The sequence below is a fragment of the Schistocerca americana genome, chromosome 2, assembly GCF_021461395.2.
Source record: "Schistocerca americana isolate TAMUIC-IGC-003095 chromosome 2, iqSchAmer2.1, whole genome shotgun sequence".
Lineage (NCBI taxonomy): Eukaryota > Metazoa > Arthropoda > Insecta > Orthoptera > Acrididae > Schistocerca > Schistocerca americana.
Window position 1 is genome coordinate 305,138,560 of NC_060120.1, and position 15,726 is coordinate 305,154,285.

The following is a 15,726-nucleotide window of genomic DNA, read 5'->3' on the forward strand; positions in this document are numbered from 1 at the left end:
GATTGTTCAATATTAAAGCTACAAGACACTATCAGCCACAAGTTCACTGCTTTAGGCACAAAGATAGAATGCGTATAGTTGAAGAAATAACAGAAGATATAAATCCACGTGCCCAAGTATATCCAACAGCACAAATTTCAGCTACAAGCGTCAAAATATTAGATGTCCCTGTAAAGTAGTACTTGATACTGTAGTGTCCATGAATGTGACTTCAAACAATTTGTTTAAGAAATTATCCCACAAGGCAGAGCTTCTAACATCAGTACCAGGTCACAAAACGTCTGGATAAAGACCATGCTGAAGGTTAAAATAGGAAATGCAGCTTTGGTAAGTGTGTTCCTTGTAGTTCATAAATTAATTGAGGACTGTATCATCGGACTAAGTATAAGAAAGAAGGACTTAAAAGCAGACTTCTCGACTGGTAACGTTAGTTTTTGCGGCAATGGAATTATAACCCAAATAGATTTCATTAGGGAGGAAAAGGGTCATGTAAGATACTGTAATGGGAATGGAAAACAACTTATATGAAAGAAAAGGCAAGAGAAGCACCCACATGAAGAAGAAAGTATGAAGCTGCTCGGGATATCAGAACAGGTGCAAGACAAATCTAATCTAATGTTTTTTGTGTGTCATGTCATTTTTTCCTGTTTTGTTTTTCTATTATTTCAATAAACTTTTCCTTAACTAAGTTTCAGATCTTAGAAAACTTTTCTGTAAAAGAAAAAGAACATAGATAAAAAAGACATGACGTATTAAAAAACAACAGATAACCTTAAGCTTTGTATAACTACAAATTTACAATTTATGAAACTCAAATACCATCCCTGAACTTCCAAAAAGCGACTTACTCTGTAGACATACGGCATCGCTGGAGTGAAAACTGTCAAATAACTGTAAAAAAGTGCTATCTATAATCACTCAAAGTCACATACAAAATAAAGTGCATAATTCATAGTAATGACTATTACTAGACAGAAAACTCGCTCCACAATGCACTATGGATGTCATTCCACCTAGATGTAAGAACAATATTATGTAATATTACATAGAAAATGCATAGACATAAGTACACTATGAAAACTATAACAGCTCAACAGCAACACTTGGAAAGTGTCATAATTTGACAAAATTTATACCTGAGGGACAGATGGGAGTTTGAACCTCACTTCTCCTGAATGGAAGTCCAGTGTCTAAACTATTGCAACAACATTCTCAGTGTTCTATAATAGAGAATATTTGCCCTTACAAATTACGCACGCTACTACTGACATATTTATGCTGCAAATCTTCCTTAAAATTCTTAAGTAGAAAAAAGAAAAATCTGTTATGTACCAACAAATATTTTAATGTGGGAATTCTACTGTCCTCCAATGATGCATTTCCTTCTAGGTGAGGTAAGAAGCTGATAACTGAACAAACTACAATGACATTCTTTCTCCAGATGACAAGCAAATAAAACAATAACAAAGCAGCACAGATGACAAGCAAATAAAACAATAACAAAGCAGCACTTCTATTTCTAACTCCATCTTGGAAATTTTATCATTTTTTTATGTCATTATTTCATTAAGTGTCATATTTATAGCAAAATATGTCTGTATATGTGTGGATGGATATGTGTGTGTGTGTGCGCGCGAGTGTATACCCGTCCTTTTTTCCCCCTAAGGTAAGTCTTTCCGCTCCCGGGATTGGAATGACTCCTTACCCTCTCCCTTAAAACCCACATCCTTTCGTCTTTCCCTCTCCTTCCCTCTTTCCTGGTTGCGAAAGCTAGAATTTTGTGTGTATGTTTGTGTGTCTATCAACCTGCCAGCGCTTTCATTTGGTAAGTCACATCATTTTTGTTTTTACATATATAAACTATTACATTAGTATGAGAATACTACTGTTATTGTCTATTCAGTTGAAAGATCTTAAAAATGTTTACTGAAAAAATAAGCTTACCTGACAATTAGTGTCACAATAAGAAGTATTCCAGCAGCAGTAAAAGATTGCCTCCTTGCCACAATAAGAGCACCACTGCTTCTTTTTTGTTTCTTCAACTGCCCTCTTTTTCTCCATTTCCCATCGATGCTTGGCTTCATTCATTAGGCGCCGATGCTCTGTTAGCAGATTTGCCCGAAGCTCCGATGCAATCAGATCTTCAGAAACAAAAATATAGACACTATACTAACAAATCAAAACAAAATCAACTTAAGGTACATTGTGCAAATCATCCTCACTGCATGTGTCTTTACAAAGTAAAAATTTACTTTAATTCAAACACCGTATACTATATTGTAAAACAAAACACTATTTTTGAAGCAACCAATAATGTGAAGAAACAAATTTTAGAATATGCACACAGATAACATGACTGATAAAAGCAACAGAAGTGACTGAAATAGAAAAGGTATGGAGGAAGCAATTATGTCTTGTGTCTAATATGCCCTGTTGATCAGCTAATAATAAGCGGGTCATTGTTCTATCTGTCAAAATCTTCTGTTTTCCATTTAAAAAAAGAGTGAAGGAGAAACTTTTGTAAAAAGGAGACAGAGAGAGAAAGAGAGAAAGAGAGAAAGAGAGAAAGAGAGAAAGAGAGAGAGAACATCTATTTGTGGGTGTTGTGAACAGAGCTAATAAATACTTCTCTTTTCCTTAATTTTCTCGTACCTGTCTCCCTCTTTCTCCAGTAAAGGAAATGTACAAAGACCATTACAAAAGGAGGCTCAGGGCTACCTACATTGAATTTTCAATCATCAAAGTAGGGAATACTCTTTGGCACCCAGTCAAAAGGCTGGTTTCATGTAGATCCCCATGTTAGTCTATACAAGTCCCCTCACCCTCACATAACTAAAACCTGCATCTTCTCAAACCCATTTATTGTAATCAAACATTGGTTTTGCCCCCACCCTTCTTTCCACTAATTATTCTTTCCACTAATTAACTACTTCAAATGCCTCTGGAAGTGTTCTGTCAAACTGATCGATCCTTCTTTTAATCACCACAGAGTTCTCAACCCCCCCCCCCCCCATTTCAATTCATAACCTTTTCATTAGTTATTCGATCCATCCTTCTAATTGCATTCTTCCATAGTGCCATATTTCAAAATTTTGTATACTCCTTTTGTCAGTATTGCTTATCACCCATATCTATACTAATAATAAAACTGTAAAACTGGCATATCTGTTTGAACACATTAATCTCCAAACTACTCGATGAATTTTCATGGGGTTTTTACAGATAACTTGAGTGTCGCTTGGAGGCAACATACAGGCTTTATTTCATCACAATTGGATCACAAAAAAAGAAAATAAATAAATAAATAAAAATAAAATCATTATTTAAGCTAACTATTGTGTATGTTTGCTCAAACATGCTAGTCTCCAAAATGACTACTCAAATTTTCATGCAGTTTTCACATGTGACTTGAGCAAAGGGTAGGGCAACATTTAGGCTTTATTTCATCAAAATATGAACATGGGAAAAATTTTATTGTAATTTAAAGTTTCATCTAACATTGTCTGCGTAGCTTAGTGGTTCGGATGGTTAACCATCACGGTGTAGCATGCCAAAGAACCAATGACTGGTGCTGTTAGTTTTTTTAACTCAGTGACAGACATATTTTCAGAAGCACGTATCAGTAGCAAAGTTAAGCACCACAATCTTATCTTTATGAATACAAACTGATACTGAATTTACTTGGCTAGGATACACAGATTTACTGATTTCACTTTGTGTATTATACACTCAACGACATTGCTTTGCCTTAAGCGTCGAACCAGCCGTCTAAATTTCCCATTGTTATTTTATTTAAGCAACCACTTTCGGCGCTCAAATAAAATAACAATTCAAAACTTAGACAGCTGAAAGGGGTTTTTGATTCTTCGACAGTCTATATTGAACTGCCGAGTTCCCGCAACCATTTTTATAAGGACGGACTTACAGAGACTTCCTTTGCTTCCTTTGATAGGTTTTATTTATATTTGACTTCCTTACTAGGGAATTTTTTTATCTCAGTGACAGAAGTATTTTTAATCTTTACAAATACAAACTAACATGGAATTTACTTAGCCACTATATCCAGGTTTACTGATTTTGCTTTTTTTATTAAAACTTAACAACATTGCTTTGCTGTTTTTGATAGGCTTTATTTATATTCCTTGTTATGAAACAAAATTATTAAGTTTACTGTATGATTCAGTAGCCTACTCATTAAATTTTTATTTTGTTTTATTTATGAATAAAACTTCCTATGAAGCGGTCAAGTCTTTATGAATACATGAGAATGGTTAGAAGACTGAGAGCTACATGGTGTTAAGAATCCAATGAAGATCATGAGGTGAGACTTGATGTGGCTGGAGAACATCAGGCTTTAACTCGCTCTTTGGGAACTCTTGCAAAAGTGAGATATTATGTAACACTGATCAAGAGTGTCATGCATTACCTCGCGATTCAGAACCCTTCACAGGCCAGACGCTGCATGCTGAAGGCACGGGCCTTAGTGTCAGTTACTTTTAGCATGGCCAACTCTATGTGGCTTACGCTTGTGTTAATGAAACAAACAAGCTTATGATTCATGTCCCCAATCATACTACTTCATACACTGTATAGCAAGAAGCTTTGTAAGTCAAAAATAAACTCCACACATATGAAGTCTCGGGCACAGCTGTAAATAAATACCTGAGCAACGCAGTGTTCTGCAGCTAGTTTTAAATATAAGACTACACTGCTGAAATCCAGCAGAGACTTCCTGGAGTTAAGTTTATATTAATAATTAACACGGCTGATCCCGGCAGAGGTTCGAATTCTCCCTCGGACATGGGTGTGTGTGTGTGTGTGTCTGTCCTTAAGATAATTTAGGTTAAGTAGTGTGTCAGCTTAGGGACTGATGACCTTAGCAGTTAAGACCCATAAGATTTCACACACATTTCGAACAATAATTAACATATTTCACTTTTGTACAAAAGCATTTATCACACTTGCAAGTCCGCATTTTATATCCTGATTGGTAGAGCCATCATTGGTTATTCTGCTGCCAAATAACAGAACTCAACTAGTACTCAGCGTCCTGTGTTTCTAATTGTATTCTCTCACCTTTGCCTGATATAGTTTGGCTACACTCCATTACCCTGGTTTTGCTTTCATCGACATGCCACACAACGTAGTCCTGTGAGCTGCCGCCCTGACAGACACCTGCAGCCAATACAGCTCCAGTTCACCGCGACATCCACTGCAATAACAAGAGCGCCACGATCACCGGACATCACTGGCACTAGCTTGCATTCACAAACCACGTGACACTGGCTAACTTCCTGGTATTCATATATTAGGCAGCCTTAATAGTACCACCACTTGCAACTCTTGACCAGTGGAAATTTGGTTTCAGTGCAACTGATTTTGAACTTGCCTACAGCAGTGACATCAATTGTCATAGACTGAGTGCTCTTTCTTGCACCTTCATGGAACTATAATGCGTATGTGACATTTCTTCTTCCTTATGTTCCTTTTGCTGAGAAATTGTTTTTGTTGTTCATGTTCTTGTTTGCTTCTTTATAGAAATAAAATTCTATTGTTTGTTGCTAACTGGGTACCTTATTACTTTCTATGTGTACCATCCCACAATAGGATACTTTAGCTTCCTTTACTGTCTATTCCATTTACCAGACTGAATGACATGAGAGACTCCGACTTGAGCCCTTCTCAGCTACCACCTCCTATTCATATTCATATTAAAACTGCAGATAGTCTTTGTACAAGCTGTAGGGAGTCTTCTGCTCCCTGCATTTTGCCCGTGCTACATTCAAAATTTCAAAGGGTACATCTCAGTCAACACTGCCGACAGCTTTTTCTAAATCTGCAAATTCTATATCTGTAGGTTTATCTTTCTTCAGTTTATCTTATAAGTCAGAAGATCAGTATTGCCTTCTGTGTTTCTATATTTCTCCAGAATCCAAATTAATTCCCCAGGTCAGCTTTTATAAGTAGATTCATTTTTCTGCAGATAATCAGGTTTTGCACCCATGACTTGTTAAACTGATGGTTTCATAATATTCACACTTGTTGATACCTGTGCAATTTGGTGGTATAATTATTACATGCTTCTTGAGGTCTGCGAACTTTTCTTGTCTCAAACACTTCATACCTTCTGCAACAGTTTTGTAATGATGTAATCGTCTTCTATTCTAGGTGACTGGATTCAAATAAGGTCTCTCAGTGCTCTGTCAAATCCTTCTCATAATAGTGAGATGGCGGGGACAGCTACATTCACTTTCCCTTCCCTTTCCATAATACTATATTGAACTTTCTTTTGTTTTACAGCTCTTTATACAATGAAGTGCCAAAGAAACTGGTACAGGCATGCATATTCAAATACGGAGATATGTAAACAGGCACAATATGGTGCTGCGATCGGCAATGTCTATATAAGACAACAAGTCTCTTCTGCAATTGTTAGATCGGTTAATGCTGCTACAATGGCAGGTTACCATGATTTAAGTGAGTTTGAACATGGTGTTACTGTCAGCGCATGAGCCAGTATACCGTGAATGTCAGGAATCCGGTAAAACATCAAATCTCCAACATCGCTGTGGCCGGAAAAAGATCCTGCAAGAACAGGACCAATGATGACTGAAGAGAATCGTTCAACGTGACAGAAGTGCAACCCTTTCGCAAACTGCTGCAGACTTCAATGCTGGGCCATCAACAAGTGTCAGCATGCCAGCATGCGAACCATTCAATGAAACATCATCAATATGGGTTCTCAGAGCTGAAGGCCCACTCATGTACCCTTGACAACTGCAAGACACAAAGGTTTATGCCTTGCCAGGGACTGTCAATACCGACATAGGACAGTTGATGGCTGGAAACACGTTGCCTGGTCGGATGAGTTTCTGTTTCAAATTGCGTCGGGCAGATGGACGTGTATGGGTATGCAGACAACCTCATGAATCCATGGGACCTGCATGTCAATAGGGAACTGTTCAAGATGGTGGAGGCTCTGTAATGGTGTGGTGCATGAGCAGTTGGAGTGATATGAGACCCCTGATACACCTAGATACGACTGACAGGTGACACATACGTAAGCATCCTGTCTGATCACTTGCATCCATTTATGTCCATTGTGCATTACCAAGGACTTGCGACACTCCGTACGTCCAGAATTGCTAAAGAGCAGTTCCAGGAACACTCTTCTGAGTTTAAACACTTCCGCTGGCTACGATACTCCCCAGACACGAACATTATTGAGTGTATCTGGGATGCCTTGCAACATGCTGTTCACAAGAGATCTCCATCCCCTCGTACCCTTACGGATTTATGGACAGCCCAGCAGGATTCATGGGGTCAGTTACCTCCAGCACTACTTCAGACGGTTGAGTCCATGCAACGTCGTTTAGCGGCACTTCTGCATGCTTGTGTGGGCCCAACAAGATATTAGGCAGGTGTACTAGTTTCTTTGGCTTTTCAGTGTATATTTTCTAAACCTTTCAGCCTTCCATTCTTTGCTTAGTACTATCTTGTCTTCAGAGCTTTTGACATTAATATAGCTGCTTCTCTTTTCTCCCAAGATTTATTTAATTTTCCTATATGTGGCCTCTACACATATTCCATTGTCAACCAACCTTCAACAGTTTTGTATTTCTCCACTAGCCATTCATGCTTTGCCATTTTGTAGTTCATCTCAACCTCAGTTTCTAGACATCTGTATTTCCTTTTGACCGCTGTGTTTCCTCCATTTTATATTTTCATCTTTTTGCCTTGTGGTTCCTGTGCTGTTTTCACTATATCATCTCTCAAAGGTACCCACATATCTTCTACTGTATTTCTTTTTACACCAAATTCAGCCAGCCATTCATTGCCTAATGCTCCCTCTGATACTGTCAACCACCTCAAGATACCATCTCCTTATTTTCCTACCTTTGTGCAATTGCTACACACTAGAACCGAAGTTTGTTTCTTCTGATTGACAACATATTTTGAGTAGTCCCCACCTGGAGAAATGAATGGAGGAATATTCTTCCTCTGGAATATTTTACCCTCTGGGATGTCACATCCTTATTAAACCAAACAATTGAACAGCATGCCTTCGAGAAACATAATGGCTGGAGTTTTCCCTTGCCTTCATCTGTGCACACCACTAGGTATCAAGCACAGCAAAGAATTGTTCATTAAGGTTAGAAGGCCAAATCAGTTAATCATCTACATTGTTTCACCAATAATTATTGAAAATGTTGATGCTGACCTTCAGGAATCATATGTTCATCTGGCCCCTCCATGGCTAGACTTCAGATATGTTGTACCTACAATACAGCTATCTGCATGACGAGGCTTACAAGATACCCCACCACCACAGGGTCAGTGGTGTGAGGATTATAATCCTGAGTTCCTGGATGAATGACCCGACAAATTGGAATAACTGTTAGTGATCTCAAAAGAATAATTCACTGGAGAAAGTGATAAAATTACAAGGAGACGCAAGGCTGGCCACCTCTTAGATCTTGAACTATATAATGTGATCTCTGATCACAGTACTTGCTAAGTCCATTTCTTTGTTCTTAAAGGGTGGCCACCTTGGTTGCATGTGGCCTGCTGAGGTGTGCACTTTTGTTTGCTAGTCAGCTGTCAACTGTGTGTCGTATGCAGACCAATGTACTTCATGTGTCCTTGCCATTTCTCTTCTGCTCAACGTCCCATGCAGTCTCCATGAACTATGGGTGCAGAGAAAGTGCTTTGTTGTCAGGCATGGAAGATTGTGTGCCACATTACAAAATTTATGTTGGGTAAGGCAGATGAGGGTGTAAATATACCAGTAAAATGTCTAACATGTTTAAATAAGGGAAAGACAACCAATCACCTATAGCAGATCTATGCATGGACCCAGTAAAACATAACAGCATACACCCTATGTTTCGAGCACTAGCTTTTTTCTATCATGGGAGAGTGCATTTGGATGTCTCTGTGGTTGTGTGTTGGTTGGTTTAAAAGGGGGGAAAGGGATCAAACTACTTGGATACCAGTCCCTTCTTCATTTTAGTGTTGGTATTGCCTATGATACGTTACCCACTAAATTTGTTTAGCGAGATTTCCTTCTTGCTGTGGGTGTTAGGACTTATATATTCCTTTCATCTTCATTTATGTGATGATTTCTTATTTTCAGTGCTCTAGTCACATAGTACAGATTTTGAACTTTTGTATTTGGCAAATTACTCATCATACAAATACAACCTTTTAATATTATCATTTGCAGGCTCACTAACTGTAGCTTGGAAGTTCTGTGAGACATGCATTTGTGTGAAGGCTTCAGCTCTGCTACTGCATGGAGGCCATCTGCCCTACTGTGCCATCTGAGCAGCTGTGGTCAATTTATTTTGTACGCACTGTGCCTTCACAAGGCAAAATTCCATTAATACTGAGAGACACATTTAAAAGAGAGAATATTACACTTCTAGCTTTCAGACCCATTAGTTCTTTCCTCACAGAGGGAAAAGAGGGATAACAGGTATGTGAGAAAAGTAATAGACTGACAACACTGTGAGCAATCTGGCAATGCTATGTTGTTCTATTGCTTAGACCAGTGTGATCATCCCTTACAGACATTCAGCCCGAGTTTTAACGCTGTACATCTATCACGTGATTTTTGAGAGTGCCATCAATGAAGTGCTTTTGTTGTGTGTTACGAAAATGGAACAGCCGAGTTTAGAGCAACATTGTGCAACCAAGTTTTGTGTTATACTTGAGGAATCCACGAATTTGACTTTTGAAAAGTTGAAACCAATCTATGGGGAACATTCCTTATCAAAAGTGCAAGTTTTTCACTGGCACAAATCATTCTTGGAAGCCTGAGAACACGTTGAACATAAACTTCACTCAGGGAGACCTTCAACTTCAAAAACTGATGAAAATGTTGAATGTGTGCATGCTCTTTTAAGATCAGACAGACATTTAACATGAAGGATGACGGGTGACTTGTTGAACATTTTCACTGTACATCAAATTTTGACTGAAGATTTGCACATGCCAAAGGTTTGTGCAGAAACGGCACCGAAAAATCTCACAACTGACCAGAAGGACAATCGAAGAAACATGTGTACTGATCTTCTTGAGGGGACTGCCAATGACTATGAATGGTTTAGTCATGTGATCACAGGTGATGTGTCCTGGGTTTTTGAGTACTAACCTGAGACAAAGTAGCAAAGTGAGGGGTAGCAAAATGAGACATCATCTCAGCTGAAAAAAGCTTGAATGAGCAAATCAAAGTCCAAAATGAGGCTGATTTGCTTTTTTGACAGTAAGGGTATTGTGCATAAAGAATTTTTTCCTCCAGGACAAACTGCCAACCACGTGTTTCACAAAGGTGTCTTTGAAAGTCTTACGGAAAGGGTGAACGGAGTGAGACCAGTCACTGCAGACAAGTGGATGCTGCATCATGGCAATGCCACATGTCAAATGGTTAATTCCATCATGTAATTTTTTTTATCTCACAAGACATCCCTGTTGTTCCACAGCCCCCCTATTCACCTGCTCCGAGTCTTGTAACTCTTTTCTTTTCCCAAAATAAAAAATGTCTTAAAAGGAAATCATTTTGGGACTCTGTAGAACATTCAAAAGAATGTGACCAACATGTTAAAGGCTCTACCAGTTGAAGCATTTCAGAGTGGCTACCAAGACTGGGAACAACAGATTTGCTATTCAATTATTTCTTTCCCAGAAGTAAGGTACTGAAATAATGATATCATACACCTTTCAGGACTGAAGTAATGTTAAAACGCACATTTATCATCTGTTCATGGATTTTATGAGCTAGGTCACTTTTATGAGTGTAATAGTTGTATTATGACATCCTAGCAAGCCTAATACATATCTGTCATACATGTTATTAGCATTAAGGTAAATCGACAGCTAATCATGAACGTTACTAATTCTTGGGTACAGGTACTATTAAACTTTGTTTCCACTCAGTAGGATACATACCATTAATTAGAGAGAAATAGTAGATGCCTAGAAGAATTGGAATAATAATTTTGACATTTTTAAATCTTGGTTGTACTCAATCCATTGACAATGATAAAGGTATTCTGGCTAGTGAAATTACAGGTCATGCAAGCACCATAGTGGATGTAGATTTCTGAGATCATTCTCTTTAAAATGAAGATGTGTTCAACCTTAGAAACATCTGCAATACATGATCACAAGCCTTGATCACTAAATCTTATTACTGTGTTACTATATTTTACTTTTACTTTACATAATTAGGCACAGAAGACTGTGAGCACCTACAAGGCTCTTCTTCCACTGGATTCTGTTTTGTGCCTTCTTTCTGCCGCCAATCAACCTTTATGCCAATCTGCAGCAGGCCCTCGTGGATTCTGCCTCTCCACCTTTTCTTTGGTCTTCTTAGTGGTCTCCCTTATCAGGGAGCAAAATCTGTGGATTTTAAATGCCATCAGCATTTATCCATCTGAGCAACATATCCCAACCATACAAGCTGCCTGCCTACAATGTTAGATCTATAGTGCATTTCATCCAGCTCACAATTATGCCAGATCCTCCATTCTCCAGTGATCTCATCTTGTATTGGACTATAGATCTTCCTTAAGACTCATCACTCAAAAATGATAAGATTATTTAAGTCTTTCTTCTGCACACTCTTAAGTTTCACAACCGCATAGCCCTACTGTTTGGATCAGTGTTTTGTACAGCTGCAGTTTGAAATTCCTTGAGAGACTTCACAATTTAAAAAGCTGACTCAGGCTGAATGAAGTATGATTGGTTTGTGGCTTGGATCCTTGCTTTGATTTCTGCCTCACAAGATGTGTTCTCTGAACGGATTACCCCCAGATATTTAAAATTGTGAACCCTTCCGCATGATCACATTCCCACTACCAGAGGCCGAAATGGGTCTCTTGAACAGACATGTGTCCTGTTCATTATCAAATACCCAGTCTTTGATTCATTCACAAGGATACCGATTCTGCTCGCTGCCATCTCCACCTGTCACTCATCTGCATCAGTTCTTCCTTAGATCTGGACAACAAGACCACATCATCGGCAAATGCGAGCTGTGTGATTTTCTCATCCTCTATCTTGATCCCCTTGACATTCTTATGGAAAGCTTTCCTCATTATCTTTTCAAGTGCCAAGATGAACAATATTGGTGACACATCCATCTCCTTGTCTCAACCCTGTGTTTGTGTATGAGCTCTCCGCGACTTGATTCCAGAGCTTCACTTTGCCTTTTGAATCAGCCAGATGAACAGTTATCTAAGGATGATGAGTTTCTTGGATATTCCAAACTTGGTTAGGCAATTCATCAGGATCTCCCAGTGGATGCACTCATAAGACTTCTTAAAATCTTTGCAGATCTTTGCCATAATCTCACTTCTTCTCAGTGAGCTGTCACTGCACACAGAAGCTGTAGACAGGTGAACGCCGCCCCCCCGATATTCGCTGATAACTACTTCTGCAAATGGCTGGATTTTATCCAGTATGCAGCAGTTGGACACATTCAGGAGGGCATGTCCTCTGTAGTTGGTGTAGTCCATTTTGTCACCTTTCTTGTATATACAGCTGATTACTGCTATATTTCTGTCCTCTGGAATCTCCTACAAAATCCAGATCCTCTCGACTAGATGGTGATTTTTCTACTGAAAAGTCTCTCCTCCAACTGGAAATACTTCTGCCTGGAATCTATATTCTCCTGCACATTTGTTGTTCTTCAGCTTCACTGTATGATTCCTTACATCCTCCAGTATAGGTACTGGATGCTCTAAATATACAATGTCACGAGGTTGAAATTCAACAGATCTTTAGGTTCATCACAGCTTAGGAATCCCTGAAGCATTGTTTCCATCTCTCATCAATGTTGGAGTCAAATATGGTCCCATTATTGTCCTTTTGACAGCTCTGGTATCCCTTACTAAGGGAGATAACTTTATGGTACATCTTTTGCAACACTTTCCCCGAGAAAACTTGTTGAACATCCTCTATCATTCCTTTGATATACATTCTCTTTGTTCTCCTCAAGGTTGCTTGGGTAGTTCTCCATACCTCTTTAAAATGTCCTTTCCCTTGTGCAAAATCTGCACCTTGTAGCTTCTCTTCTCTTGGCTAATGCCTTAACGCACTTGTCCCCAAATCAAATATTCTTGCCCCTGATCCTCTTCTTGATGACCACATCTGCAACCTCTTTTACTCCATCCTTGATTTCTTTTCACACTTCTTCTGGGTTCTTTTGTAAATCCTCTTTCTACACAATTTCAAAGCACCTGCTGAGCTGGAGCTGAAATACATCTTTCTTTGTAGTATCTTTGAGTGCATTGACATGGTGGCCGATTGCTTTCTTAAGAATGTTACTAACTCTGGTTGTGGGCTGTACTTGTAGCCAACTTCTTACTAGGAAGAGGTTCCTCCCAGTCTCTGCACTCTGTGCAGTCTTTACATCCATCACCCAGTTCTTTGCTTTGATGTCAGTTGCAATGTCATCTGTCTGATTAACTGTTTTCCCATCTGGTGAAACTGAAGTTCTTTTATGCATACCCATCTGTAGGAAATTTGTGCTGTTGATGAACATTCCCTACAGCATTGCAAAAGTTATGAGCCTAATGCCATTGTTGTCGCAAAGTTCACATAAACTGTGTCTCCCATTTGTTAAATGGAATAAGTCATCTCTTTACACTTCAGCATTTATATCACTCAGTAGGACTTTACAACTGCTACTGCTGAAGGTGTCTGTGACTACATCCAGTTTCACACAGAATTCATCTAACACTTGGAATGTGCTTTCTTCTGTGGGTGCATGGCAGTTCACAAATGACATTTTTGCATATTTTTATGTCTTTGTTCACTGATGAAAATCCAGGTACATCAGTAGCTAGAGCCTTACTCGCACAAAATCGAATGCCCAACTAGTGTCCGATCTCACTTCTTCCATTAAAGACCACATGGCGGATACCAATATCCTCCGAGTGAACTTCTGTATAGCAACTACATCTATCTTATATCTTACCATACCCTTGACTAGACTGACTCAGGCACCTGTTTATACAAACACCAAATATTCCATGTTCCAAATCGTGTACCTTGTTCTTACATTTTTCATCTATTTTGTAGTCTGTTTACTGTTAACAAGTCATTTGTTACAAGGCAGTAACCCATTGCCAACCACCAACCTGGAGAACTACAGTTCTCGATTTTGGGATAAACGTCCCCAAGATGAATTGCTTTCTCTACAGCTGTCAAGGTTCATTTCCCCTTTTCTTAAAAATGTGAAGGGGTCAAGAACAGGAAGTGGGAAGACAGGGTGTTGTGAGACACACTCCATCTGGTTCACTGATTAAGACCAGTCTGACTTGGGAGCACTGCCAGTAGCTATGCTACTGCTGGCATAGCCATTAGTGTTATATGAACATGCAAATCTCTCTGCCCACAAGGACAATGCTATTTTAAGACTGTATCTCCTGGAGAGTTTGTGTTAATATATTGTATACCAGAAGTGTGAGGTTTTGTACGTAAGCAATTTAGACAAGAAGAGAAGAATGTCAAAAATTAGATGGGCATAACAAATAACTAAAGAGGTGGTACTGAATCAAACTGAAGAATGATGAGCTTTGTGGCACAACTCGACTGAAAAAAGGTAACAGTTGACAGGACACATACTGAATCATCATGGAATCATCTATTTGGAAATGAAGGGAAGTGTGTGGGGGATAAAAATTGTAAAGGGAAACCAATGCTTGAATACAGAAAACAGAATCAAATGGGATGTACTTTGTAGTAGATATGCAGAGATGTAGAGGCTTTCACAGGATAGACTAGGATGGAGAGCTGCATCAAATCACTCTTCAAATCAAACACCACTACCACTACCACCACCACAACAACAACCAACAACATAAAAGGGAACTCAAGTCTGATGTGATATTCTCTGTCTAGCAAGTGTGGTGGTATATGTTACTATTCCAGGTAGCAACATGCCCCACTTCGTTTCTACTATGCCGATGAAAGATGGTTGTGTAGAAACCTTGATTTGTGGTAATAGTTACAGAGGAAAGTTCGCATACTGTGCGTGCAATTTGATTTATGCACAGATACAAAATGCAAATATAAGCACAAAACAGCCATAAGGCGCGACAGAGGGCAAGTGTTCTGCTGGTGAGAAGGAGCCATTTACACTTTGACATTGTGACTTGGAGGTGCCATGGGCCTCAAAGATGAAGTAGTCATGATGACAAGGGCTGTGGCTCCGAGGAGAGCAAATAAATAAATAAATAAAATAAAAATAAAAAAAATAAAAATAAAAAATAAAAAAAATAGAATACTGTGTGGAATTAATTCGTTAAGTACTTACTTACTTCTTGATTTTGTGATACGAATGATCCGTCTGGTGATAAGTTTGGTTATTAAGAGCTTAAATGTTAATCTAAATTGATGCAGTGGAAGTGTTATGGGGAGTGTTAACTACAGAAGGATTTTAACAAGAAGATGTTGCATGATTTCGTAGCTAGTGAGTAGCAAACGTAATTTTCCTTTATCACAGTGCCTTCCTTCAGACAGTGAAGAAGTTCGATTTAGCTACGAGTGGCACTATGTAGCAGGATCACAACTTCAAGGAGTGTCAAGTGCAGAAAGAAAAGATTTAAAGGTAAAGGTAATTATGAACATATGATTGACAGAACACATTCAAAGAATCTGCACCCTTTTTTAAGTACTCTCCAGGCGTGCATATCAGCAGTAAAATTCCATAAGCAT

At 38.8% G+C, this 15,726-nt stretch overlaps 1 protein-coding gene across 6 annotated transcripts in view; it reads right to left on the reverse strand.

Annotated features, from left to right (window-relative positions):
- LOC124590946 overlaps positions 1-15,726 on the reverse strand; it is a 278,651-nt gene that overhangs the window by 48,345 nt on the left and 214,580 nt on the right. For all 6 annotated transcript variants that reach the window (XM_047131688.1, XM_047131689.1, XM_047131690.1 and 3 more), the window contains one exon: positions 1,945-2,141. In XM_047131688.1, the coding sequence (XP_046987644.1) occupies positions 1,945-2,141 (197 nt within the window). The remainder of the gene's footprint in view (positions 1-1,944; positions 2,142-15,726) is intronic.